We start from the raw sequence: 24,621 nt of genomic DNA on the forward strand, positions 1-24,621 counted from the left end.
AACATATATATATATATATATAATGTGCCGGACACAATAGAGGGAAGGGAAAGGGGGTGTTGGGTGGGTGGATGGGTGGTGGGGGGGGGGGTATCAAGCCAACAGTGCTGTATAAAGGTCAGGGTCAACACACGCACCGAATGTGCGGTGCACCATAATCATCACATACGGTGCGACCCTATTACATACTCCGATGTGCTCTGAACACTAAACGAATTTCGTCGAAACATTTCAAGAAACATATAACACCAAGCGACATTTGGAACTTTTATGAGAGTATATTTTCAAACAGAGTATGCACATGTTTATGAATTATTATCGGATGTATGTGTTTTTACACACCAAAGAAAAAGATATGAATACATTAACACTTAAAAAAATATTGCACTTTTCCCGAATCGTGTTTTCTTGAACACATTTATTACTAATCAAGATATGTTTCACTTCCGGTTCCAAAATAAATAGAGGCATTTGTTTCGGCGAGCAGCTTGGTTCATTCAGTTGGTTCAGCGGCGACTGCATGTTGTCGATGTGAAAACAACAAGAGTGGGACATTCTATTGAACCACAGACAGAGTCACTCTGGTGAAAGAGTCGTAGATATGGTCATAAAGGTGGACTAGTCGCAGATACGGTCACAAAGGTGGACTTTTCGTAGATACGGTCACATTGGTGGACTCGTCGTTGATAGGTCAAATAGGTGGACTAGTCGTAGATACGGTCAAATAGATGGACTAGTCGTAGATACGGTCACATAGGGGGACTAGTCGTAGATACGGTCACATAGGTGGACTAGTCGTAGATACAGTCACATATGTGGACTAGTCGTAGATACGGTCACATAGGTGTACTAGTCGTAGATACGGTCACATAGGTGGACTAGTCGTAGATACGGTCACATAGGGGGACTAGTCGTAGATACGGTCACAAAGGATGTACTAGTCGTAGATACGGTCAAATAGGTAGGCTATTCGTAGATCAATCCACTTTGTAATAACAGTCGAAGAAGCAGTCACATTTGTTGGTTAGTCGTAGGTATAAGTGACTTTACATGACAATATTAATTAATAGTCGAAAATGCAGTCAATGTAGAGGAAAAGTCGACGATATATTCACTTTGGAGGAATAGTCCAAGCAATAGTTACTTTGGTTGAAATGTCATACCACTTGTTGCTTTGGTGAATTAGTTAATTTGGTTGGAACGTCTTAGCATTAGTCACTTTGGTGGATTGGTCATAACATTAAAGATTCTGTTTGTTGCAATGGAAGTGTAACAGTCGCATCTGTAGAATAGTCGTAGATACAAGTCATTTTGGTAAAATAGAGACAAGTCGCTTTTGTAGAAAATTCGTAGAAACGAGTTCTTTTTGTATAATATTTGAAGATATAAGTCTCTTCTGTAAAATAGTCGTAGATACAAGTCAATTGTATAGAATAGGTGTAGAAACAAGTTCTTTTTGTATAAAATTTGTAGATATAAGTCAATTCTGTAAAATAGTCGTAGATACGAGTCAATTGTATAGAATAGTCGTAGAAACAAGTTCTTTTTGTAGAACACTTGCAGATATAAGTCACTTCTGTAAAATAGTCATAGACACAAGTCGCTTTTGTAGAATAGTTGTATATACATGCCACTTCTTATCACAGTCGTAGATATAAGTCATTTTTGTCGAATAGTCGTAGTAGAGGTCACTTCAGTAGAATAGTCGTAGAAACAAGTAGATTTTGTAGAATAGTCGTAAATACATGTCACGTTGATAGAATAGCCGTAGATACAAGTCAGTTTGATGGAATTGATGTAGCTAGATACTGAAGGGAAATTGTTGTCTGAACTTTAGTCTGTATAATGTTGTGACTTGAAATGTCCTGTATGTCGAAGATTTACTCGCTTCCCGGTCATTTATTTATTCCGACAATCGCCGCCGCTTACCTAAAATCAAATCATGTAACTATAGTTTCCATTTCGTTTTTTTCAGCTGTGTTTACTGATAAGTCTTTTATATGACAGAAGTATCATTTCGGTAATGTTATTATACATATGTCTCATTATTGGGTTGTTAAGATCATGGTTTATACATTGTTTTGCTTTTTAATACCTTTTTTATTAAAGTAATATAGGCTCACCTGACGCCATGTTCCCATGGAAATGACCGTAGAGGTAGCTGCCATGACGGTAACTGATTATCTGGAAGTCTGTTTTGCTCATTTGTTGAAGGTCATGGCCGGTGAGGTATGCCAGTTTCTCAGAAAGAATCTCTCGCTCCTCTGGAGGAATTTCAAAGTCTTCGCACGCATGCGCGAGCCATTCTGCTGTTTCATTGGCTGTCCATTGTCTGACGTCAATCATTTTCCAAATAGGTGGCGTGGTTTGTTTCCGCTTTGACGTCAACGTTTCAAGTAAAGCGTTGACTCGTAACGTATAGGCGTAAGATCGTTCTGAAAGTGAAATTCTCATGTAAGTTGTTAAAATAAGAATATAACAGTTAATAAACTCAGAGCAAAAGTAAAACACACACACACACCCACACAAAACACAATGAACCCCCACAACCACGTGCGCTTGCTGCGCACGGGTACGTTAAGTTACAAGGGAAATGTAGGCAAAGCGGATTATTCAATTGAAACATTCAAATAATTCAGTTTAAAAAGAACAGCAACAACAACAACAGCAACAACAACAACAAAAACAGTAACACAAACAAAAACAAGAACAACAATAACAAAAGCAGCAACAACAACACTAACAATAGCAGCAACTACAGCAACATCAACTGTTACCTTCATGTCCCGGTGAAATATCCAGAATCTGCTGAAGCAATGTATAGATTATCTCCCCTAGTTCACCATAGAGACGCCGGAAGTCGTGTAGAGTAAACGACATCAGCTCTCGGCCGCCTATGGAAGCAAACGTCTCGCTGACCTTGACCCTGACCTCCGCGGGGAAGGAAAACCTTTCCGCAGTGAAGATCAGCCATTCTTGCACTTGCTCTGTAGTCCAGTTTTCCGGATGATGCGTGCTCCAGCCAACACGTGCACCGGAAGTGCTAGTACCTGAGTTAGTTTTCATTGCTTTAAATACGTTTTGTGACTTTTTAAATACACATGTGACCCTTTAATTAAAATTGATGTTGTAAAATATGTCAGGATATAAAGTGTTAGTAATTTTATGATTTTTCTTCTAAAAGTTTTAAACTAGACATAACCGTTTTTATCGTGAAAAATGCTATAATATCCTAATTAAAATAATAAAACCTTGAAAATTCAAGCTTTTATTATGAAATAAACATGTAACTGTTTGATTTATTTTTACATAAATTATGACAAATAACCAACCTTCAGCCACTTTTAATCAGTTTTGTCTTTTATGAATTAAATCACCAATTATTAGTTTCAGGGGATTTCTAAAAGTGCTTAAAAGAAACCTTAAGTTGGAATTTTTTAAAAATATCGCTTGAAATCATTGAACCAATCAAAATCGTTTATTAAATTGCTTTATAGCAAATAGTAACAGCGATAATATTCAGAGTAAAATCCCCTATTCAGTTAACGATGACATCATTGTGAATTATCCTTGAAATTCATATCTTAAATCAGGAGTGTAACTGCACGCAGTGACTTATTTTGTTTCCTTTTAATTTCATGGCCAAGCGTTACGATATCGGCACACTCGTATAGTTAATCTTTACATTCGCAAAAGCGAAATGATATGATTTAATACTAGTGAACTGCGGACTATTATTATCAGCCACTAAGGTCCCCTTAACCCGCGCACGCACTGTATAATAAACACTTCCTGCTTCCTCTTTTAGTGCGTGATCAATTGGTATATACGGATACGTCTGAGCCAATATAACACGCCTACAGTTCCGGATAGATTATTGATATCGATCAGTCTGTCATAAGTATATTGGTTCACGGTAGGTCTATAATTTTTATGAGTTAAAGACTGATTGTTAGATTAAGTTCATTTCAAATCAAAGCACTCGAAGTGCTTAAACGGCTTGAGCGATGATTCATTTTCTTTGATATTTAAAATGATTTATATGAATGAAAGCATGGCATTCACCACCACAATCACCCACAACCACCACCACCACCACCACCGCCACCACCACCACCGCTGCCACCACCACCATCGCCGCCGCCACCACCACCGTCTAGACAAACATCTTAAAGTGTTTAAATTTTTAATGACATCAAAACAAATTCATTCTGTGTAGTCCATGAGTTTGAAATGTTATATCTTAGATATAAAGTAGAGTAGTAAACGGACATCATAGCAAACGCTGACATTCAGATTCAATCAAACATGTGTTCAACTGTGTTATTCTATTATGCCTCCCAACTATCAATTTAAGACAATGTGAGCACAACTGTAGTGTTGAAAATATTGCTCTATATTGAACATAGCTTAAACAAAGAGAGTATTACAAATAATTTACTTATAATTCCAATTATCCGAAGAAATGTCGTATGGAAATACAAAATCATTAAAAATGTTCACATAAGTAATGTAACATAAGACTTACATACACAAGGGTGTACTTTTTTATTTTGCACAAAAATACATATCACTGCAGAGGGAAATGACCCAGCATACCAATAAGGCCTAAAAATTGTTTGGTTAGGGTAACATCCTTTTCAAAAATAGGTAGGGTAGTTAGGCTTTTTTATTTTATTATTATTATTAGGTTTATATAACAATGTCATTTTTTATCCAAGCGGAATGGTGTTAAAGTTATCTTCTGTACAAGCATTTAAGGTTTTAAACTACATATTGAAAAAGAATTTAAAAAAAAAAGTTTTTTTTTTTTTTTTTTTTAATTTTTAGTTTTTCATTTTGTTTTTCAAACTGACTATAAAAACGGTAGGGTCGGCGCCTATTCCGTAGGTAGGGTCGGGTTACCCGAACCAAATGTATTTTTTTATTAGGCCTAAGTTGGATTATGTACGTCAACATGTATATGTTTGCAAAATCTGAGGTATATATTAATGGATTATGATAAAGGACAAATGTTCGTTAATCTAACATAAATTGTTACTGGGTTTATTTCTTTCATTCAACCATGACACATTCTTACTTCTAAACAGACACAAACTTATATTGTGAATAAAATATTATTCCAGGTATGTTTCACAGTATGATTTTAATTGAGATCAGGTACTTTCGCGAATGATTTTTAACTCCACATGGACACATGGTTGAATTTTGTGGCCTCTTACGAATGCTTGAGCTAAAGGTCGCTCAAGCCTAATAAACTTTGTCAGAAATGTGCCTTTACAATATTTTACAATCGCTGACTTGTGGGAAACAGTGTCGAACTGATACTAGCAACTATGTGCTTTATCATCTCTGACTGATACTGCCACCACTGGCCTGACCATCTCTGACTGCTACTGCCAACTATGTGCTTTACCATCTCTGACTGATACTGTCCCCTATGTGCTTTATCATCTCTGACTGATACTGCCACCTATGTGCTTTACCATCTTTGACTGATACTGTCCCCTATGTGCTTTACCATCTCTGACTGATACTGTCCCCTATGTGCTTTACCATCTCTAACTGATGCTTTTCCATCTCTGACTGATACTGTAACCTATGTGCTTTACCACCTCTAACTGATGCTGTCCCCTATGTGCTTTACCATCTCTAACTGATACTGTAACCTATGTGCTTTACCACCTCTAACTGATGCTGTCCCCTATGTGCTTTTCCATCTCTGACTGATACTGTAACCTATGTGCTTTACCACCTCTAACTGATGCTGTCCCCTATGTGCTTTTCCATCTCTGACTGATACTGTAACCTATGTGCTTTACCATCTCTGACTGATACTGTCCCCTATGTGCTTTACCATCTCTAACTGATGCTTTTCCATCTCTGACTGATACTGTCCCCTATGTGCTTTACCATCTCTAACTGATGCTTTTCCATCTCTGACTGATACTGTCCCCTATGTGCTTTACCATCTTTGACTGATACTGTCCCCTATGTGCTTTACCATCTCTGACTGATACTGTAACCTATGTGCTTTACCATCTCTAACTGATGCTTTTCCATCTCTGACTGATACTGTAACCTATGTGCTTTACCACCTCTAACTGATGCTGTCCCCTATGTGCTTTACCATCTCTGACTGATCCTGTCCCCTATGTGCTTTACCATCTCTAACTGATGCTTTTCCATCTCTGACTGATACTGTAACCTATGTGCTTTACCACCTCTAACTGATGCTGCAACCTATGTGCTTTACCATCTTTGACTGATACTGTAACTGTAACCTATGTGCTTTACCATCACTGACTGATACTGACCCCTATGTGCTTTACCATCACTAACTGATGCTTTTCGATCTCTGACTGATACTGCCACCTGTGTGCTTTACCATCTCTAACTGATGCTGCAACCTATGTGCTTTACCATCTTTGACTGATACTGTAACCTATGTGCTTTACCATCACTGACTGATACTGTCCCCTGTGTGCTTTACCATCCCTAACTGATGCTGCAACCTATGTGCTTTACCACCTTTAACTGATACTGTAACCTATGTGCTTTACCATTTCTGACTGATACTTCCACCTATGTGCTTTACCATCTCTGACTGATACTGCCACCTGTGTGCTTTACCATCTTTAACTGATACTGTCCCCTAAGTGCTTTACCATCTCTGACTGATACTGCCACCTGTGTGCTTTACCATCTCAGACTGATACTGCCATCTGTGTCCTTTACCATCTTTGACTGATACTGCCACCTGTGTGCTTTACCATCTCTGACTGATACTGCCAACTATGTGCTTTACCATCTCTGACTGTTACTGCCAACTGTGTGCTTTACCATTTTTGACTGATACTGCCACCTATGTGCTTTACCATCTCTGACTGATACTGCCACCTATGTGCTTTACCATCTCTGACTGATACTGTCACCTGTGTGCTTTACAATCTCTGACTGATTCTGTCCCCTATGTGCTCTACCATCTCTGACTGATACTGCCACCTATGTGCTCTACCATCTCTAACAAACACTGTCACCTATGTGCTTTACCGTCTCTGACTGATACTGTCACCTATGTGCTTTACCGTCTCTGACTGATACTGTCATCCATGTGCTCTACCATCTCTAACAAATACTGCCACCTATGTGCTTTACCGTCTCTGACTGATACTGCCACCTATGTGCTTTACCGTCTCTGACTGATACTGCCACCTATGTGCTTTACCGTCTCTGACTGTTACTGCCACCTATGTGCTCTACCATCTCTGACTGATACTGTCACCTGTGTGCTTTACCGTCTCTGACCGATACTGCCACCTATGTGCTTTATCGTCTCTAACAAATACTGCCACCTATGTGCTCTACCATCTCTGACTGATACTGCCACCTATGCGCTTTACCGTCTCTGACTGATACTGCCACCTATGTGCTTTATCGTCTCTGACTGATACTGCCACCTATGTGCTCTACCATCTCTGACTGAAACTGCCACCTATGTCCTTTACCATCTCTGACTGAAACTGCCACCTATGTGCTTTACCGTCTCTGACTGAAACTGCCACCTATGTGCTCTACCATCTCTGACTGATACTGCCACCTTTGTGCTCTACCATCTCTAACAAATACTGCCACCTATGTGCTTTACCGTCTCTGACTGATACTGCCACCTGTGTGCTTTACCGTCTCTAACAAATACTGCCTACTTTGTGATCAGTTCCCGACCTTTTGGTAAATATTGCTTAGATACTCGCTAAATGTTTTCACATTAGGATCTTCATCTTGATATTAAATGAAACTAGCGTTCTCCCCGATTTATCTGAAATTATTGAGCATTTTATTCGGTTTGCTGTTGACTTCACTAAAATCTGAACGGTCTTTGATTCTGAATAAACGCATCGAAAATTTTAGTTGCTATAGCACCTGATTTTATTTGGTCAATCCTCTTCTTATTTACAAAGAATATCAATTGTCCCACGACTGGAAGTTTAATTTGATTAAATTGTTTATACGTTCCCTCTTCCGGCTTTCTACGAGCAGACGACACTGAACAAGGTCACATTTCATTCGATGAAAAACATATCATCAAGGCCATATTCACTTCCTTATCGGCGGTATTTCATTAATAACATGATGTCAGGATAACTCTATGTTGATCTAGTTTGAGTTCTCTCCCTTTGACTATCGACCGCAGCAGTATCCCATAGAGTCACGCCAGTATAACATTATACAAGAATCTGACAGTATTAGAATTAAATATGTTATACCGTGGTTAATTACACTAGCAGAAAAAACGCAAACTTTGACGTTAATTAAGTGGAAGCAGTACATGAATGTAGAACACACCATTGATAAAATTAGCAAACATTTTCTTTGGGAATTTCCCTAGTTTTGAGCCTTTAAAGTTCGGTTCCGACGCGAAGTGTCGCATTTCATAAGTTGCGCAATTTCTGACGTGTAATCTTGAATCCACCCATGCAATATAGAATTACTTAAATGGAAAAATGTGTTTTTTTTGTCACAGACACTAATTTTACGTATATTTTCTTCACACTAGGAAGAACACGAATAGAAGATTTTTTGATTTTTTTATCCGAAATTTGGTATATATATGATGCAGCATATGCCTGAATGTTAGGAAATGTTTTTATATTTAGGTTTTCATACCACTTCTGAAGCTACGAGTTTGCAACGTATAACACTGCCTTTAGACGTCTGTCTAAACCACGGTGTTCAATAAAAACATAAATGTATAGTGTTACTGTATATGATCTTAATGCACAAGTCAACTGTTACCACGACCCCACCCCACCCCCTCCCAGACATACCGGAGATAGCCGGGGAAATTGGCCGTGTTTTTACCTTCCAGATGGCCCCGCAGTGCCGGCTGAATGCGGTGGTTTTGCCCTCGCGCCAAAAACAACGGGGAATGGGCCTTACCTAGGCTCCCTTGGGTGCGTGGGGGGGGGGGCGGCATTTGACGGGGATTTTACCAGCAGTTCGTCCCCGCGGGTCGAGTATTTTATCCGGGCTTGGCTGGCCCTAAAGTCAAAGTCCCCGCTATTCCCCGGACCTGGGGAGGCCGTGGTTACAATGGACTGGTGCATAACTGTCATGATATTTCATCAGCAGTAACTTCTTGTAATTTTCTGGTTGTCGACTTACGTGACGTACTTTTACACGTGGATAACGTAACATTTCGTGGAAAAGTAACGTTGAGCGAAGCTGAAATCACACACATAAAATGCGCGACAGGAACGTTTGTGACGGACGGGCGGATAAACTGATATTCTACCTAGCACACAAACATGCCCAAAGCGATATGTCTCCATTCAGTCGGAGAAGAGACATGATTCACCGATAATGTAAAGGCGAAGCCATACACATGTAAATCATTTTATTTCTTAATAAGAGAAGTCATACAAACACTCGATATCAGGAAAGACTAGTAGGACACTCTGTAATTACACCGGGTTCAACTAGATGTTTAGTATGAAAGACAACTTAAAGCAAAAAATGAACACATCATTACACCAAATAAACACGTTTTAGGCTAGAAATGGATACTAGAATTCACCCATTTCATCTGTGTTTTTGCCGTGAAAGAACAAACGTTAGCTGTCGAAAACCCAGCTCAAGCAATGTTACTTCGAAAACAAATGCAGTTTCTTTGAAAACATAGATACAACATTAACAAGTTTAATATAACATATATAACATATCATTTCACTAAAATAATTCACTCATTTGAAATCAATACAAACACATGTAAAACAAACATAAATTTTGAGGGATAAACCTTTACCTTCTTAATAAATAATGAATTATTCCAGACTATTTTTTACTGATAACAAGAATGTAACCGTGTATTTAACAGCTGAAAACTCAAAAATATTAAATGACTACTGGGTCAGAAAGGATTTACATTCATCAACAATCGTCTCATAAGGTAGAAATACAGTGTTTTTTTGCACCATTTTTTCACATAAAACACGGTATCCTGCATAAGAACCATTGTTTTTTTATATTTATTCATACTTTTCAGAAAAATAAAACAATTGGTACATCTTATTCGGGAGTAAACGTCTTTAATCATTGTTTTATAAACTTTATACTTTAAACCGCATCTGACGGTCAACATTCGTCTGCTTTTTTTCATAGGAAGGGAAACAACTCAACATAAATATCAGCTAGAGAGATGCGAATTTGAGTCGAAGCTTTGGTAATGCGAGTTCCAAGCGTTGGCAATCATGGCGCCCTTTAATCAACGGGCGCATCATGAAATATCTTAAATAAGAAGACGACAACAGCGATAACGACAACACAACGGCTGTTCAATTCGAGACAATAGCCGACATCTGGAGCTAGCTACCAATACCCCCCGCACCCCCTCGCATATTCACGGCTCCTTGGTTTCCTTGGCTACTGTATGGATGTCCTTATTTTCAAGAATCTTCACACTCGGGTGTTCCGCCATTTTGATACAGTTGATCATGGCCAGTGCAATGGATGCCGCCGGCACGGAGTACTTGGTAGGGAAGAGCTTAATTAGCGGGAAAAACACAACCCCAGTCGCAACGTCCAGAAACCGTGTTGTCTCCCTTGGACCAGAAATATACCTGAAAAAAGAATTATTCACGGTAAATGTTTAATGATAAAGAACAGTGCGTGTATACCACGGGATAAATTGCGTCATAAATGTTACGTCGGAAGGCAATATTTTGCTTCGAATAAAGACTTAATAAGATAACTTCACTTCAAACTAAGGTAAAAAACGAAGGCGAGGGGGGGGGGGGGGGGGGGCATAGACTGCCCTTTGTTTAATTTTAAATGGTGAAGTAGAAGATAAGTTATCCTTGCTTTAAGTCCTTATAATTAAGCAAAATGTTGCTTTCCGTCGTAGCATTTATGACGTAATTTATTACGCGGTATACACACACACCGAAGAAGCAGATGTCGAGAACAAATTTTGTAAAAGCATAAAATGGTTGGGAGCATTTCTATATTATTCTATTTTATTTGAAGTTCTGGACTTAAAGGCAAACAATATGCATATAAGAATTTCATGATAATTTTATTTTGGGAAGGATTGTTTTTCTTACCCTGGCTTTACGATAGTGAGTCTCTCAAAGCCAAGCTCTTGCAGCTGTTCTTCCATTATGCCCTGAAAAAATAAGCAACCTTTGTGAAATCTGACAGCCGCCAACATCGGCCAATGCTAATACTAATGCGCTTTCGGAACATCTCGGCCATTACGGAAAAGACTATCCCGAAGCTTGCCGGAGATGGCCGAGTTGTTACGATAAAACTTATGCTTTCTGACATATTTGGTCGAATGGATTCGCTTTACCTAAGGAATATAATATGTAAAGTATATATCTTAACAAAACATTATTTAAACAAATAAACAGGAAATTGGCCCCTACTGTGACATCAGTGCAATTAGCAAGAGATGCACAGCAGGGGATTACCATGCCTTTAAGGAAATTATATGTAAAGTATATATCTTATAAAAAATGTCAAGAAATCCTCTCATGTTTTTCCACATATAGCAAATATCCATGTATGGCTTTCCCTCTCGGACCCTCCCTTTAAAGGTTTTTGATTACAGTGATCTCTCAGTTTATAATAGAGGTTAGCATTAATTTCTACTGGAAGAACAAATATTTCATTTGTGAGATATTTTTTGTGTTGTATTTGTAACTAAAAAAATCAAGCAAACCCTCACAACAAACGAATTTCGCGGATATCATAATTCAACAAGGGAACTTGCCTTAGTCCGCCTGTAAGTCACCCGACTTTTCTTGTCGCTGTCAGTCGCGGACACCATAAGGAAGTGGCGGCACCCGGCCGCCTTGGCCACCTTGGCGCTGTTTATGACGTAGTCCAGGTTGATCTTTATGTACTGGTCCTGCGATTGAAGAAAACATGTATCTGGAGCCGTATACATACAATTTGTTGTCAAAAACATTTTCATTTATAACTTTATTTTCAATTTGTTTAAAGTTTTGCATATATATATGCATATTTTAGTTACGTTGTTAAGTATTTCCAAAACGTTTGTCATGGTTAAAAAAATACAAATGTAGAACAATTTTGTGGGTTTGGGTTATGAATCGAGCCCTTTAACGGTGTTACCATAAAGGTGTTGAAAATGTGTCACTCCACATAAATGCATTCGTTAAATTTGTAAAACATGCACTATAATCTATGCGTCATGTCATATTGTAGTAAAATATAATGTTGAGAGAAATCATAACAAGTAAACGTGTTCGGTACTTAACAGATATATACAAAAACAACAAGAACAGCAGCAGCAGCAGCAGCAGCAGCAGCAGCAGCAGCAGCAGCAGCAGCAGCAACAACAACAACAACAACAACAACAACAACAACAACAACAACAACAACAACAACAACAACAACAACAACAACAACAACAACAACAACAACAACAACAGCAGCAACAGACAAACTTCGTTTATGAAACATGTTCAAATATTGGCTTACATGACGCGATCGGTGACCATCGATGAAGCCACACAACTCGAAAATGCGCTTATCTTTTATGAGCTTAAACATCAACCTCAACCCTGCTTAAATTTAAAACTCAAGTCCCGATTATACGACATGTATACTGTACTTCGCCCATCCCCGTCCATTACTCAACACTAAGCAAAACTTATGATTAAAGAAACACCATGGGTAATTATCAAACTTGAACAAAATCGACCACCCTCAATCCTGGGCAAGGCATGTGACTTCCCACAGACCGTCATAATATTTTATTTCAAGAAAATGAATTTTGCAATAAGAACACGATATTTAAAAAAATCTCAAATCATTCCGAGGGGTATTGGAGCTGGAGTTTTACCAAAATCAGTTACAGCCCTTTCACACACTCCTGAGCAGCAAAGCTTACATCAGGCATGGAGCGTCCCCCGGACCCTCCCATGCAACAGATGCCGGCCTCACATCCCGAGAACGCGTCCGTGTGGTCCTCAATCTTGTCATAGTTCACCACGTACTGTTCCTGAAAAGCAGGCGGTGTCATTATAGGCTGTCATTAACGAGTGTATTCCCAAAATATTATTTGAATTATCAAAAATGCTAAAACGAATGCAATCGTTCATACTTTTCGCGGTCAAAGATGCTACTGCTTTAAAAAGGAAACATCGGTATCTCTATCAGTAATTCAATTTGGTGAATTTCTTCAGACATCACAGTGATTTAGAATTTGAAGATTTAACAGTCATATTATTGTAAATAATTACAATACTTCAGCATACTTTAAGTCGTAAGTTTCATATACAGGCTTACGTAAAAGGTCGTTCATGTTAAATTTTGAAAAGGAATCAATGAGTCTTAGTAATAGCAAAGGACTGGAACTTGTGCTCAAATTATATTACTCATTGATGATAATTTATTTTATTTTAATTCATAATCCAATGTCATTGTATATATAATAAGAAGTTTGAAACCTTGGTTGAAGTGGAATAGTGTTTTTCATTTAAAGCTGCACTTTCACAGATTGAACGTTTTGACAACTTTTTTTGTCTCGGAACGAGGTAATTTTTGCGAAAATGCATTAAAACCAGTTATATAAAGCTGATGACCAAAATAAGATCCCAGATTTTTACATTTAAGTTCAAAAATTGATGTGTTGTGCATTTTTCTTAAACCGTTAGTAACGCCATAACACAATAATTTTTGAACGGAAATATGAAATTCTGCGATCTGATCTTTTGTCAGCAATCTTTTATCGTTTATGTGCAGATAAATACGCAAAAATTTGCTCTTTCCAAGCCAAAAAAAATAATAATGTAAAAACAGTAAATCTGTGAGAGTGCAGCTTTCAGGGCCTTCCATAGTGCAAACGTTTAGGTTTGAGGCTTAATATTTGCAAGAATAATATATACATCCGTGGCAACATAAGTAGGCGAAATAAAGAGTTGGACAAATTTAACGAAAGAAGATTTTATCAGGTTTTTAATAAAAAACCCACTTGCATTCTTTAAACATGTTTTTAAACAAAATCAATATGTTTTGGTGTCAAAATAGTCAATATTACGCCAAGTATCATATCAACATAGTCTGAATGCCTTCCTGTGGTGATTGCAGCTATTTTAAGAAAGATAATTGCATTTTTGTATCCAGGAAATGAATTTAATCCACTATTGACAATTAATTGTATTGTCCACTAAATTTTCATTTAGTTTTGCACTGTGGAAGACCCTTGATTTACTGAACAGCTTTTTTTCTCAATACACTTATAACATAACATAAGCAAATGAACTTACGAATCTAGAATCTTCTTTTACAGACGTTTCAACCTGTCGTCTGCCTAATAATTTTATCCGCCCAAAATCTGTGTCTTTTGCAAGCGTATCTACGACCGCCTTACCGGTTTTACCGGTAAATCCCATCACAAACACGTTTCTTGTCGCTGCATTCGCCATATTTCTTCTTTAACACAATATTTCACTCACTAAAGGCTCCCGTATGTCACAAAACATACATTAAATGCGAGAGTATCGTTCAACGTTCTAGCTCTGATGCTATTTTTAGACAGCTGAGTTTGGTTTTCCAATACTAGGTCATGTTTATTATTAATATCCCAGTGTAAATATAGTACAGGGATATATCCCATTCTATAGTCTGATCCAATATAGTCCGTTTCAAATAAAAGAGTATGATACTGTCTTATGTAAATGCACCATTGGGTAAATTATAAACCACTATGTTTGCTGTCTAGAACATAATGCATCAAACAGTGGTGCATATCCATAATATAACCAGAAAAAAACATTAATGAAGCGTAAATAACAAAACTAAAATAGAATAAAGAACACAAGGTACCACATTGAACGGCAAAAATGACCAAATACAAAATGATATTTATTATTTATTTTTGAAAAACAACAACAAAACAAACCGTCAACGGTTTCGAATTTGGAGTAATATAAAATATCTACTAATAAATCGAGCAATATAAAAGAATCATATAAAAATAAATCACATAGTTGGATCCTAGGCGGGGTTAAGGCAAACTTGACCTGTGCTTTGTAAAGGAGTTTTATGTGAATAACTCCAGCCAAAATACATTAAAAAGAAACAACATGAGAAAAACATAACCGTTTTGCGACAAATATAGTCCATTTCCATCAGTCTGTAAATATATGTTCTAATAACAAAGCATTGCATGGCCTCGAAGGCTCGGGAATGGTTATGCTGACCATTAACGCCAGTTCGTTTATGTAAGGACAAGTTTGATGGAAAAAATGAAAATCAAGCGTATGAAATGTGAATGTACTTTCCTTATGTGACCAATACATTCAGCAAGTCTCTGAACGTCTGAGTATGTCACAAAATTACGATACCTCCATCTAGGCGGGGTTACAGCGATGTTTTCTCTAGCATGTTCAAGTTTGTTTATGTGGAACGGACTGATAAATAAAATGAACTACTTCCAGGCTGCAATTTTGTGAATGTCTTTATTTAACAAAATCACAACACTGTGTCCAAGCGGGTTTACAGCTACGTTGAACATTGCACGTGCAAGTTTGTTGATGTGGATAGTTCCGGTGGATGCAGGGCACGTGACAGCACATGGCAGACATAGGCACTTAATAAAACGTTCACCACACCTAAACTCTTCCCGGGGACCCGTGAATAATCTAAAATAGTATAATAAAGAATTTTACTAATACGCCACGTCCGTGAAGTAAAATCACAGTTTTTTTAATAATTAGAAGAGCCTTACATTTGGTATCATTATCCAAGTGTTATATAGTTGTATTCAAATGTCTTGTTCAATAAAGGCCATTTATATTTTAACTTTTAGGTATCAGGTATTTATTCTATAGATAGTTTTGATAACATGAATTAAAATGACAATGGCAGATGATGAACTGCTTTACGCCTACCCTGGTCGCAGTATGGTCAGTCTGGGCAAATCACATTCTTTAAGAAGTTCTTCCATCTCTCCCTAGAAATACAGTATAAAGTTCAATTAATAATTTAAGCTCATATATACGTCAGCGGGTATGACTGTTTTCATAAAAAGTTAACATTTTCTGATAGAATATTCCCTTAGTGCATGTAAAAGTCTTATTTTTGTTTCTCATATTCTAATTTCTTTATTTATTATATCCTTTTCATAGTTAAACAAGAGCCGTCGTAAGACAGCGCGCTCGACTATGCCGCTTTGACTTAGAATACAATAACAATGTAATAATACCAAGTTTGGTCTCTTTATGTCAAACCTGACTAAAATTATTCGATACATAAAGTGACTTGATGCTGCCCTCCCACCAGCCCGCCCTAACAATGGCGCAAGTCATTCAAATAACTTGATTTCCCATTATGAAAATGTGGTAAAGAATATACAAATATGCCTTTCAAAGGATATTTAAAAAAATATCAAAAAAATAAAGGGCCATAATTTGTATTTAGGCTTAAAATAGAGTTATGTTTCATGTTGTAAGATGGTCGTAAATAATTTTGAATTTTATTAAGTGCATTTAATGAATGGTATAGAAGTTTTTTTTATTAAAATCCCAACTTGCCCTTAACATTTACTTGCCTAAAACTTTAACCTAAGTCAATCAGGGGCCATAACTTGTATTAAGGATATGGAGTTATGTAACCTCATTGGGTGATGTTCCTGAACAATTGTGTGAAGTATTAAGTCAATTGAATGAAGGGTATAGAAGTTATTAAACAATATCACAACCTGCCATAAAACTTTAACCTAAGTTCCATAGTCAATCAGGGGCCATCATTTTTATAAAAGATAATATGGAGTTATCTAACTTCATTATGTGATGGCTCTGAACATCTGTGTGAAGTATTAAGTCAATTGAATGAATGGTATTGGAGTTTTAAGTGAAAATCCCAACTTACCCTAAAACTTTAACCTGCCCTAAAACGTTAACCTAAGTCAATCAGGGGCCATAACTTGTATTTAGGATAATATGGAGTTATGTAACCTCATTGTGTGATGGTCCTGAACAACTGTGTGAAGTATTAAGTCAATTGAACAAAGGATATAGAAGTTATTAATAAATATTCCATCTTGCCCTAAAACTTTAACCTAAGTTCCATAGTCAATCAGGGGCCATAATCTGTGTAAAGAATAACATGGAGTTATCTAACCTCATCATGTGATGGCCATGAACAACTGCGTGAATTATTAAGTCAATTGAATGTAGGCTTATTAGACTTATAAGCGAAAATCCTAACTTGCGCTAAAACTTTAACCGGATGCCGACGCCGACGCTGGGGCGAGTAGTATAGCCCACCTATTCTTCGAATAGTCGAGCTAACAATAAAAAATAAATAAAATAAATAAATGTGTGTGTGTTTTAATTATTTACAGTTTCAATTAATTGTTGATCACCAGCAAAATGACCAGAATATAATGCACCAGTCAATTGTAATCACTATCCCCCCCCCAGGTCCGGGGATTAGCGGGTTGACTCTAAGTCCAGCCAATCCCGGGTAAAATCCCCGCACTGTGGGGACAAACTGCTGGTAAAATCCCCGCAACAATTTCACCGCACCCTGTGATACCTAGGCCCATTCCCCGCTATTTTCGGAGCGAAAAAAAAACCCGCAGTCACTCGGCACTGTGGGCCCATTTGAAAGGTAAAAACATGGCCCATTTACACCGCCATATCCCCGGTATACCCCCGGACCTTGGAGCTGTGATTACAATTGACTGGTAAATATACAACGACACGACTTAGTCTATAAGGAACAGCCATACCAAAGAAACCCTTCTTTGCCACGTCGCAGTTATAAGAACATACCTTAGTTTTGGTGTACAGAATGGAACTGTCCTTATTACTTCCACCGGAAGAGAGGACTATAAAATGCTGACAACCGGCCGCCTTCGACACACGTCCGCTAGCTGCCACGTAGTCCCGGTCCACTCGCACGAAGTTCGCCTGCAATGGGAGTCTTTTGTTGAATGATATATTTTGTATAAAATGAATACGACCGTACATCTTTAATATTGAAAATTATACTGCATGTAAAGTATAAGTAATACGCTTCATAATTTAATAGCCTTGTAGTACTAGTGGTTCCTCTGCCCTCTTTTCTCAGCCCATTTCTTCATCCCCTTTGAGTCAATATCCGGCCGAATTGAAAATATATCTATACTGTCTACGATATTCGAGATGAGTATCGTATTTATCAAACAACCTACATATACTATGCTTGATTTACAAAGTAGCAAATAAAGCCTTACCGAGCCCACCTTCCCCCGTGTGGTCCCAAGGCAACAGATGCCCGTGTCACATCCGGTGAAGGCGTCCTGATACTCCTCCAACTTCTCAAAGTCCACCACCACCTGCTCCTGAAGATATACAAGTGTCCCCCGTACCGTTTTTACTGTCTGAGGAAAATCGTGCAGAAATATAACAGAGGTTGCAAACCACACAGGGAACGTGTACTTGAACGTGTAACTACACATAAATACGTCATGGCCAAAGGAAGCATGTTAATAGGTTGTCTGAAGACGATTTTCAACAATACTTATGTTATGTAAATGTACTCCGTTTTCACAGTCGGGTCAATTGATTATAGTGTATATAACTATATATGATCGTTTTGTTGCTGAGGTTTCGTTTCGTTTTAATCGGGACTGTTATAAAGTTAAAAGCACGTGTGGGCATAACCTTAATCTAAAAGTAGAATCTGAGTGTTTTGATTGGAATGCAAAATTAATTGGTCAATAGACTGAATGGAATCACTGAAGCGTGTCTCTGGATAAGGATTAGAATGATATTGGATACTGCCCAGAGGATCCGTGGTCTAGTGGTAACACACTTGAATGTCAATCAAGGGGTCGCAGGTTCGATTCCCCACCGCTTTACTAAAATAATTCTTATGGAGGGACGTTAAATGGGGGTCCCGAATGACAATGCTATACACCGGTGCACGTTAAAGAACCAGGGTATCTCTAGCCAGGGTTACATTCAGTCTATGGACTTTGCTAAAAAACAAAAACACTAAAATGATTAACAATATTTCACTCATCGGCACTCGCCGAATGGGCTAGGCCCGAGTGCGAGTATAAATAAGCTTACATACACACACAGCCTAAATTCACTGCTCGAACAATGTTTATATAACCAGATGGCGACGGTAAATAAGCTTGGTTTCAAAGATTCTAGCATGTTTAACTCTTAACATTGTAAATGCCGCTAACTACCTTATATGTAGTAGCGCATCCGGCGCCCCTACCCCCACCCCCAATCGTCCAAGTATACTTTATATTTCAAATTCTGAGACTTTTTTCTTGTGGGAGTATGCCCAAACGCCCTTGCCAACACTTTACACGAAATCATTTTCGATTCTGAGGGAGGGGCGCAGGTAAAAGGATTACCCCCTTAAGTTATGCCCCGCCCCCTCTAATGTCGAATCATGGAACCGCCACTGGCGTTCAAAATGTAGTCCACACGTGACCGTACAAAATATTCATACCTGGATGACGTAGCGTGCAAATGTAGTCCACAGGTTTACGTACCTGTACAATAAGTAATTCTTATCATATACTTAATACAACAGAACAATGTGAAGCATTTTAAGTTACTACTTACAAATCTGTCCTCGTTGATCACCGGAAGTTCCACCATTCGTCTGCCGATAAGTCTTATTTTTTGGAACCGCTGCTCCTTCGCCAGAAGCGGAAGTAGAGTGTTCCCTGTCTCCCCAGTATATCCCAGCACAAATATATTCCTTACTGTGGCGTCCATGTTCTTTGAATGATAACTATTAACGATAGATGTTTACTTTATTTTGCAATGATTTCAGCTTAATCACTGGAGCGCGATTAGTACATGTATTTATTTTAAACTCAAAGCGGTAGCTTTATAACTTGTACCTGTGTTTGCCTTTAAATGATTAAACTTCTTTTTTGCGCATATCTACTGCTATTGTATGATCATATAAATTTAGGCTTGTGTGAGTGCTATAAAGCGATACGGTGTATTTCATACATAGTTATTTCCAATTTCAAATTCGATCACGTCCTAGTTTTATATTAACCTCGATATCCCACTGAAGTATCCCAGTATTGTTTTGTATTAATCAGGATATCTCACTAGTATATCCCAGTGTCCTAGTTTTAGACACAGTGTCCCAGTTAATGTTTCAGATACAGAAAATCAATCAAGGCTTCAAAAATACATGGACGTTTGTAGTAGATTCTATCACAAATATTCTTCAATCGTTTATTTGAATTATTTCTAATTTTCCGGGTACAGATCTTTAATGAGTCTCGATTTAAGATGGAATTCAGTCTTATTAAAGTAAACAATAAGAACAGTTATATATCCTTTTTATATTGAGCAAATAACTTAACAATCATATTATACTAAACTCAACTCAGCTCGAATCTACCCAACTCAACTCAAATAATGATGAAAAAATGGCAAAACAACATGAAAATAATGATTTATAATAAAAACAAAATCTGTTTTATCATATATCACAGAGAATACATTCACAATTTATATTATTTGAAACTTAATAAAGCTTAATAAAATTTCAAAATTTGGTCTCCAAAAGAACACAGTCAATTGCAACGCTTTGTCCCCATCGTCGGCCAAAACTTTACCTTGGTTAAAAATGGTTAAATATATTAAAATGAATTTGTACACCCGTTTACAATGAAAGTACACATAGATGTAGAAAGTCCCGTAGCTCCGGCTCATTTCTTGGTGTGTTTTGTTCCTTAATCTGCTCAAAAACAGACGCACAATGACATTATTTTGCGGTGCTTTTGTTTCAACCACGCGGTCAACAATCGTCATTTGTTTTCCGTCGCCACTCGGTGTATCGCCTTGTTATCCAGCACGTGCACACTTTCGTTAGGTGGACATTTGGCGAGATGGACCATTGCACGTGCCAGTATTTCCACGTGCACGGAAAAGCGCGTGGGAAAGGCGGCGGTAATGGGCTTAAACATGACCTTAGCCACCTCTTCAAAGAAGCGAGACTCCACACGCGGACACAGGAGAAGGCTGTAAATAAAGATGGTCACATGCTCAGAGTATTGCTTACGTCACGCAAAGATATGATGTCATTCCTCGGTATTGAATTTAAAGTAAATGTTTAGTGATTTAATGTACATGATTTAGTTTCAAGGCTCATTTATTGGAAACATTTGGTGAGTTCATGTTAATATTTGAATATTAATGCTGAAAATAACGTTCGCAAAACAATTTAACGTCGTACAAACATGGCAGACGTTTATGACGTCACGTGTTTCAACGGCGTTCGTACACATAGCCATGAAAACTACTAAAGCATAAATGCACAAGATACAATATTAAATATGTTACCCTGGTTTCAGAATTGTTAACGTGGGAAATTTGATTTCTTTGAGCATTTCTTCCGCCTCGCCCTGAAAGGAGGGAAACATTATAAAATATTAAAAATCACTGGTATATGTGATTACATATATTATGATAAAAGGGAGATAGACTACTCAAATCATCTGAACATTGGTTAAATATATATGATCACTGTAAAAGACTGAACCGTGGGAACGAAGAAAGGGAACATGTTAAAGTATATTGTTGTTCAACTGAGCCTGTGTTATTTGTGTTAGAACATTCTGAATTAAGCTTAACTTGCATAACAACCTTTCTTTACATGACCCATGATTTGAAAAGTAAAATTTTGTTAGCTTATCTTATTTAAACTAATCCTATAGGTTGATAGAACGAACCTGTATTTCTCGGCCCAGCAAAGTATAACCTCTATACTGTACGGATATTAAAAATACCATAATTAGTTCAAATTACTTGGTCCGATACAGTGAACCCCCCGCCTACATACACCCCAGCTACCTTTGTTTTATTATAAAGGAACATGCTGTTCTTGTCCGCGCCCGTGGCGGTGACGATAAGAAAATGTTGACATCCGGCGTCTTTCGCCAGCTGGCCGCTCTCTACAACATAGTCCCGGTCAACCCTCACGAAGTGAGCCTGCAATGAAAAGTATTTATAAAGTGGTCTTGTTTAACAGAATATGGTGTTTGTGCACTGACACTTTCCGCAATAAAGCGCTGGTGGCACTCGGATCCCTCGCTTGCCGTCCGCCCTCACCTCATAATTCAAGACAAATCACCTTCCCCACCCAGTACCCGCCAGCCGCTCTCTTTCATATCAACCCGACCAACACTCACAAAGTGGCTTGCAAACATAGTTGTTTATGAAACGAATTTCTTGTTTTATTATTTACAAAACATGTCCCTCCCTCTCCCGCATCCCATCTCTTTCACAGTGCTGGCCAGCCGGACAATACGGTCAACCCTCAAAAAGTAGTCCTGTTTTGAACCCCTCCATTACCCGCCGGAACACTTTATTTCGCCATAAACACGTGATTTTATAAAACAATAGCGAGTCCCTTTTACAATATATTTTCTATAGTATTTAACCCTGCGGTTAAATTATTTACTAAATTAAAGTATCCGCCTTACCGGACCCGCTTTTGCCCTCGTGGTCCCCATGCAACAGAAGCCCACGTCATATCCGGTGAAGGCGTCCTTGTGTTCCCCTAGCTTTTCAAAATCCACAACAACTTGCTCCTTATAAAAGAAAAAGAAAAACTTGAAAATATAAAGACTGTCTTTATGGCATAAGATTATATGAACCACGAATTCGTGTTGTTGCTTTTGATACTTAACTTTTCATGTATTACATATATTTGTCCATTATTAGCAGCATGAATTATGCAGCCGGGCAGCATGAAGTTGGCTAATGTGTAGCCCGGCAGAAAGCAGCATGAATAATGCAGTCTGGCAGAGTGAAGCTAGGCAGCCTAGCAGCATGCATAATGAACCGGGCAGCATGAAGTTGGCTGGCGTGTAGCCTGGCAGCCTAGCAGCATGAATAATGCAGCCGGGCAGCATGAAGAAACATAATTAATGCAGCCTGGCAGCATGAAGCTGGCAGCCGGGTAGCCAGGCAGCCTAGAAACATGAATGATGCAGCCGGGCAGCATGAGGTTGACAGCCGGGTAGCCAGGCAGCCAAGCAGCATGAATAATGCAGCCTGGCAGCGTGAATTTGGCAGCCGGATAGCCTGGCAGCCTAACAGCATGAATAAATCAGCCGGACAGCATGAATTTGGCAGCCGGGTAGCCAGGCAGCCTAGCAGCATGAGTAATGCAGCCGGGCGGAATGAATTTGGCAGCCGGGTAGCCAGACAGCCTAGCAGCATGAATAATGCAGCCTGGTAGTGTAAAGCCTGACAGCATCGTAGAGTGAAGAATGCTGCTTAGGAGCCTGGCAGTGTGAATTTATCAGCCTGGCGCCCTGGCGCCCTGGCGTCCTGGCTGCAAATCCATACATTCGCAAGTAAATGCTCTCCAAATAAGTTGAACCGGACGTTTATAAGCTCAATATCTCCCAACATTATTTTTAATGTTGTATATATCCCCACCCCTACAAGAATTACTTACAAATCGGCTATCAATCTCCACCGGAAGTTCCACTTTTCTGCGTCCGATCAGGCGCACCTTCCGGAAGTGCTGGTCCTTGACAAGAGCTTGTACCAGAGCTTTACCGGTCTCACCAGTGTATCCCAACACAAACGCACTTTTACAGGCACTTGCCATCACTGGCTCGTATGTGTCTGCTTATGTTTGACTGTGCGCCTCTTCTTCTTCAATTTCTTCTTCTTTCTTCTTCTTCTTCTTCTTCTTCTTCTTCTTCTTCTTCTTCTTCTTCTTCTTCTTCTTCTTTCTTCTTCTTCTTCTTTTACTTCTTCTTCTACTACTTCCTTTTTGTTTTGTGTTTTAACTTTCGTGTTCGTTCAGTTATGTTCCCTTTGAAGTTCACAATTCATGTCTTCAAGTGTCCATCTTAGGCACTATAATCCAGATCTAAGGTCACAGTATAGGGATATAAAGGACCTTCACTTCTTCGATTGAATACCTTGTTAATAAATTATGCTATTCTATATCCACGAATAATAGCAGCTTATTTACTATTCAGTTAAAAACATAACCAAATAAAGTACACATGTACATTTGGTAAACTTAATACGTTCTAAATCGCTTATCAGTAAATATCACATGGTAAAATGGGTCAGTTATTAAAGTTAACCTTATCGATAGCGAGTTGTAAAACCGGCATCGGTAAGGTGAGACGATTTGACTGAATGCTCTGCCACCTTTGACTTCCAACGCAAAATTAGTGCTTAGCCTACATTTTCAGCCAACCAAGGGCGCTAGATTATTAAAATGCTTAGTGTCTTTTTTATGAAGAATCGTTACTTATTGCCGAAGATGACTCTTCATGATTAAGTAAATTGCTATAACTGCGCATGCGCATATAGCCATGCCTGCGCTCCGCTCCCTTTGGTTACTAATTCACGAAGAAATTACTTAATCAGCTCTAACATATATAAACATTCTACTATACGTTATGAAATAAAGTGGAACGTGTATAAATTAATATTCCTAGCAGGCGGATATCTCCGAAATACTAATAGTGTCTTCATAGTTCATAATTATTGCGCTCAGGAAGAACAAAGACAAATGTAAAATATAAATTTAATTTGGCCGAAATAATATGTTGCTAAATTGGAAATGAAATTAACA

The 24,621-nt window shown here is 38.3% G+C and overlaps 4 protein-coding genes across 4 annotated transcripts; all 4 read right to left on the reverse strand.

Annotated features, from left to right (window-relative positions):
• Positions 1 to 254: 254 nt before the first annotated feature.
• On the reverse strand, positions 255 to 3,476 carry LOC128230071 (uncharacterized). The gene is made up of 4 exons (XM_052942068.1): positions 3,333 to 3,476; positions 2,778 to 3,050; positions 2,124 to 2,435; positions 255 to 1,929 (listed from the first exon to the last, which is right to left on the reverse strand). The coding sequence occupies exons 2-4, from the start codon at positions 2,878 to 2,880 to the stop codon at positions 1,904 to 1,906; spliced, it is 441 nt and encodes a 146-aa protein (XP_052798028.1). The 5' UTR covers positions 2,881 to 3,050; positions 3,333 to 3,476; the 3' UTR covers positions 255 to 1,903.
• A 5,906-nt stretch (positions 3,477 to 9,382) lies between these two features.
• Positions 9,383 to 14,582, reverse strand: LOC128230168 (oxidoreductase HTATIP2-like). Its single transcript, XM_052942222.1, has 5 exons — positions 14,298 to 14,582; positions 12,920 to 13,030; positions 11,774 to 11,911; positions 11,103 to 11,164; positions 9,383 to 10,619 (listed from the first exon to the last, which is right to left on the reverse strand). Exons 1-5 carry the CDS (start codon positions 14,454 to 14,456, stop codon positions 10,400 to 10,402), a joined length of 690 nt encoding a protein of 229 aa, XP_052798182.1. The 5' UTR covers positions 14,457 to 14,582; the 3' UTR covers positions 9,383 to 10,399.
• A 307-nt stretch (positions 14,583 to 14,889) lies between these two features.
• Positions 14,890 to 20,034, reverse strand: LOC128232317 (oxidoreductase HTATIP2-like). The gene is made up of 5 exons (XM_052945808.1): positions 19,608 to 20,034; positions 18,254 to 18,361; positions 17,811 to 17,948; positions 15,924 to 15,985; positions 14,890 to 15,674 (listed from the first exon to the last, which is right to left on the reverse strand). The coding sequence occupies exons 1-5, from the start codon at positions 19,761 to 19,763 to the stop codon at positions 15,461 to 15,463; spliced, it is 678 nt and encodes a 225-aa protein (XP_052801768.1). The 5' UTR covers positions 19,764 to 20,034; the 3' UTR covers positions 14,890 to 15,460.
• A 359-nt stretch (positions 20,035 to 20,393) lies between these two features.
• Positions 20,394 to 24,052, reverse strand: LOC128232675 (oxidoreductase HTATIP2-like). The gene is made up of 5 exons (XM_052946372.1): positions 23,479 to 24,052; positions 22,496 to 22,603; positions 21,864 to 22,001; positions 21,354 to 21,415; positions 20,394 to 21,032 (listed from the first exon to the last, which is right to left on the reverse strand). The coding sequence occupies exons 1-5, from the start codon at positions 23,632 to 23,634 to the stop codon at positions 20,819 to 20,821; spliced, it is 678 nt and encodes a 225-aa protein (XP_052802332.1). The 5' UTR covers positions 23,635 to 24,052; the 3' UTR covers positions 20,394 to 20,818.
• Between the last annotated feature and the right edge of the window lie 569 nt (positions 24,053 to 24,621).

This window comes from Mya arenaria, chromosome 4, assembly GCF_026914265.1.
Source record: "Mya arenaria isolate MELC-2E11 chromosome 4, ASM2691426v1".
Taxonomy (NCBI): domain Eukaryota; kingdom Metazoa; phylum Mollusca; class Bivalvia; order Myida; family Myidae; genus Mya; species Mya arenaria.

What these genes read in the sequence shown, in the direction of transcription:
- LOC128230168 (XM_052942222.1), bottom strand. Translation starts at nt 14,456, where the DNA reads ATGGCGAATGCAGCGACAAGAAACGTGTTTGTGATGGGATTTACCGGT. An exon ending in GGGGACGCTCCATGCCTGAT is followed by an intron (nt 11,912 to 12,919) that starts GTAAGCTTTGCT and finishes CTTCAATCGCAG; the next exon opens with GACCAGTACATAAAGATCAA. An exon ending in TGACTTACAGGCGGACTAAG is followed by an intron (nt 11,165 to 11,773) that starts GCAAGTTCCCTT and finishes TTATTTTTTCAG; the next exon opens with GGCATAATGGAAGAACAGCT.
- LOC128232317 (XM_052945808.1), bottom strand. Translation starts at nt 19,763, where the DNA reads ATGGACGCCACAGTAAGGAATATATTTGTGCTGGGATATACTGGGGAG. An exon ending in TGATCAACGAGGACAGATTT is followed by an intron (nt 18,362 to 19,607) that starts GTAAGTAGTAAC and finishes GTATATCTTCAG; the next exon opens with GAGCAGGTGGTGGTGGACTT. An exon ending in CACGGGGGAAGGTGGGCTCG is followed by an intron (nt 17,949 to 18,253) that starts GTAAGGCTTTAT and finishes CTCCCATTGCAG; the next exon opens with GCGAACTTCGTGCGAGTGGA.
- LOC128230071 (XM_052942068.1), bottom strand. Translation starts at nt 2,880, where the DNA reads ATGTCGTTTACTCTACACGACTTCCGGCGTCTCTATGGTGAACTAGGG. An exon ending in TATTTCACCGGGACATGAAG is followed by an intron (nt 2,436 to 2,777) that starts GTAACAGTTGAT and finishes TTTCACTTTCAG; the next exon opens with AACGATCTTACGCCTATACG. An exon ending in CCATGGGAACATGGCGTCAG is followed by an intron (nt 1,930 to 2,123) that starts GTGAGCCTATAT and finishes ATTTGATTTTAG; the next exon opens with GTAAGCGGCGGCGATTGTCG.
- LOC128232675 (XM_052946372.1), bottom strand. Translation starts at nt 23,634, where the DNA reads ATGGCAAGTGCCTGTAAAAGTGCGTTTGTGTTGGGATACACTGGTGAG. An exon ending in TGGAGATTGATAGCCGATTT is followed by an intron (nt 22,604 to 23,478) that starts GTAAGTAATTCT and finishes TTCTTTTATAAG; the next exon opens with GAGCAAGTTGTTGTGGATTT. An exon ending in CGAGGGCAAAAGCGGGTCCG is followed by an intron (nt 22,002 to 22,495) that starts GTAAGGCGGATA and finishes TTTTCATTGCAG; the next exon opens with GCTCACTTCGTGAGGGTTGA.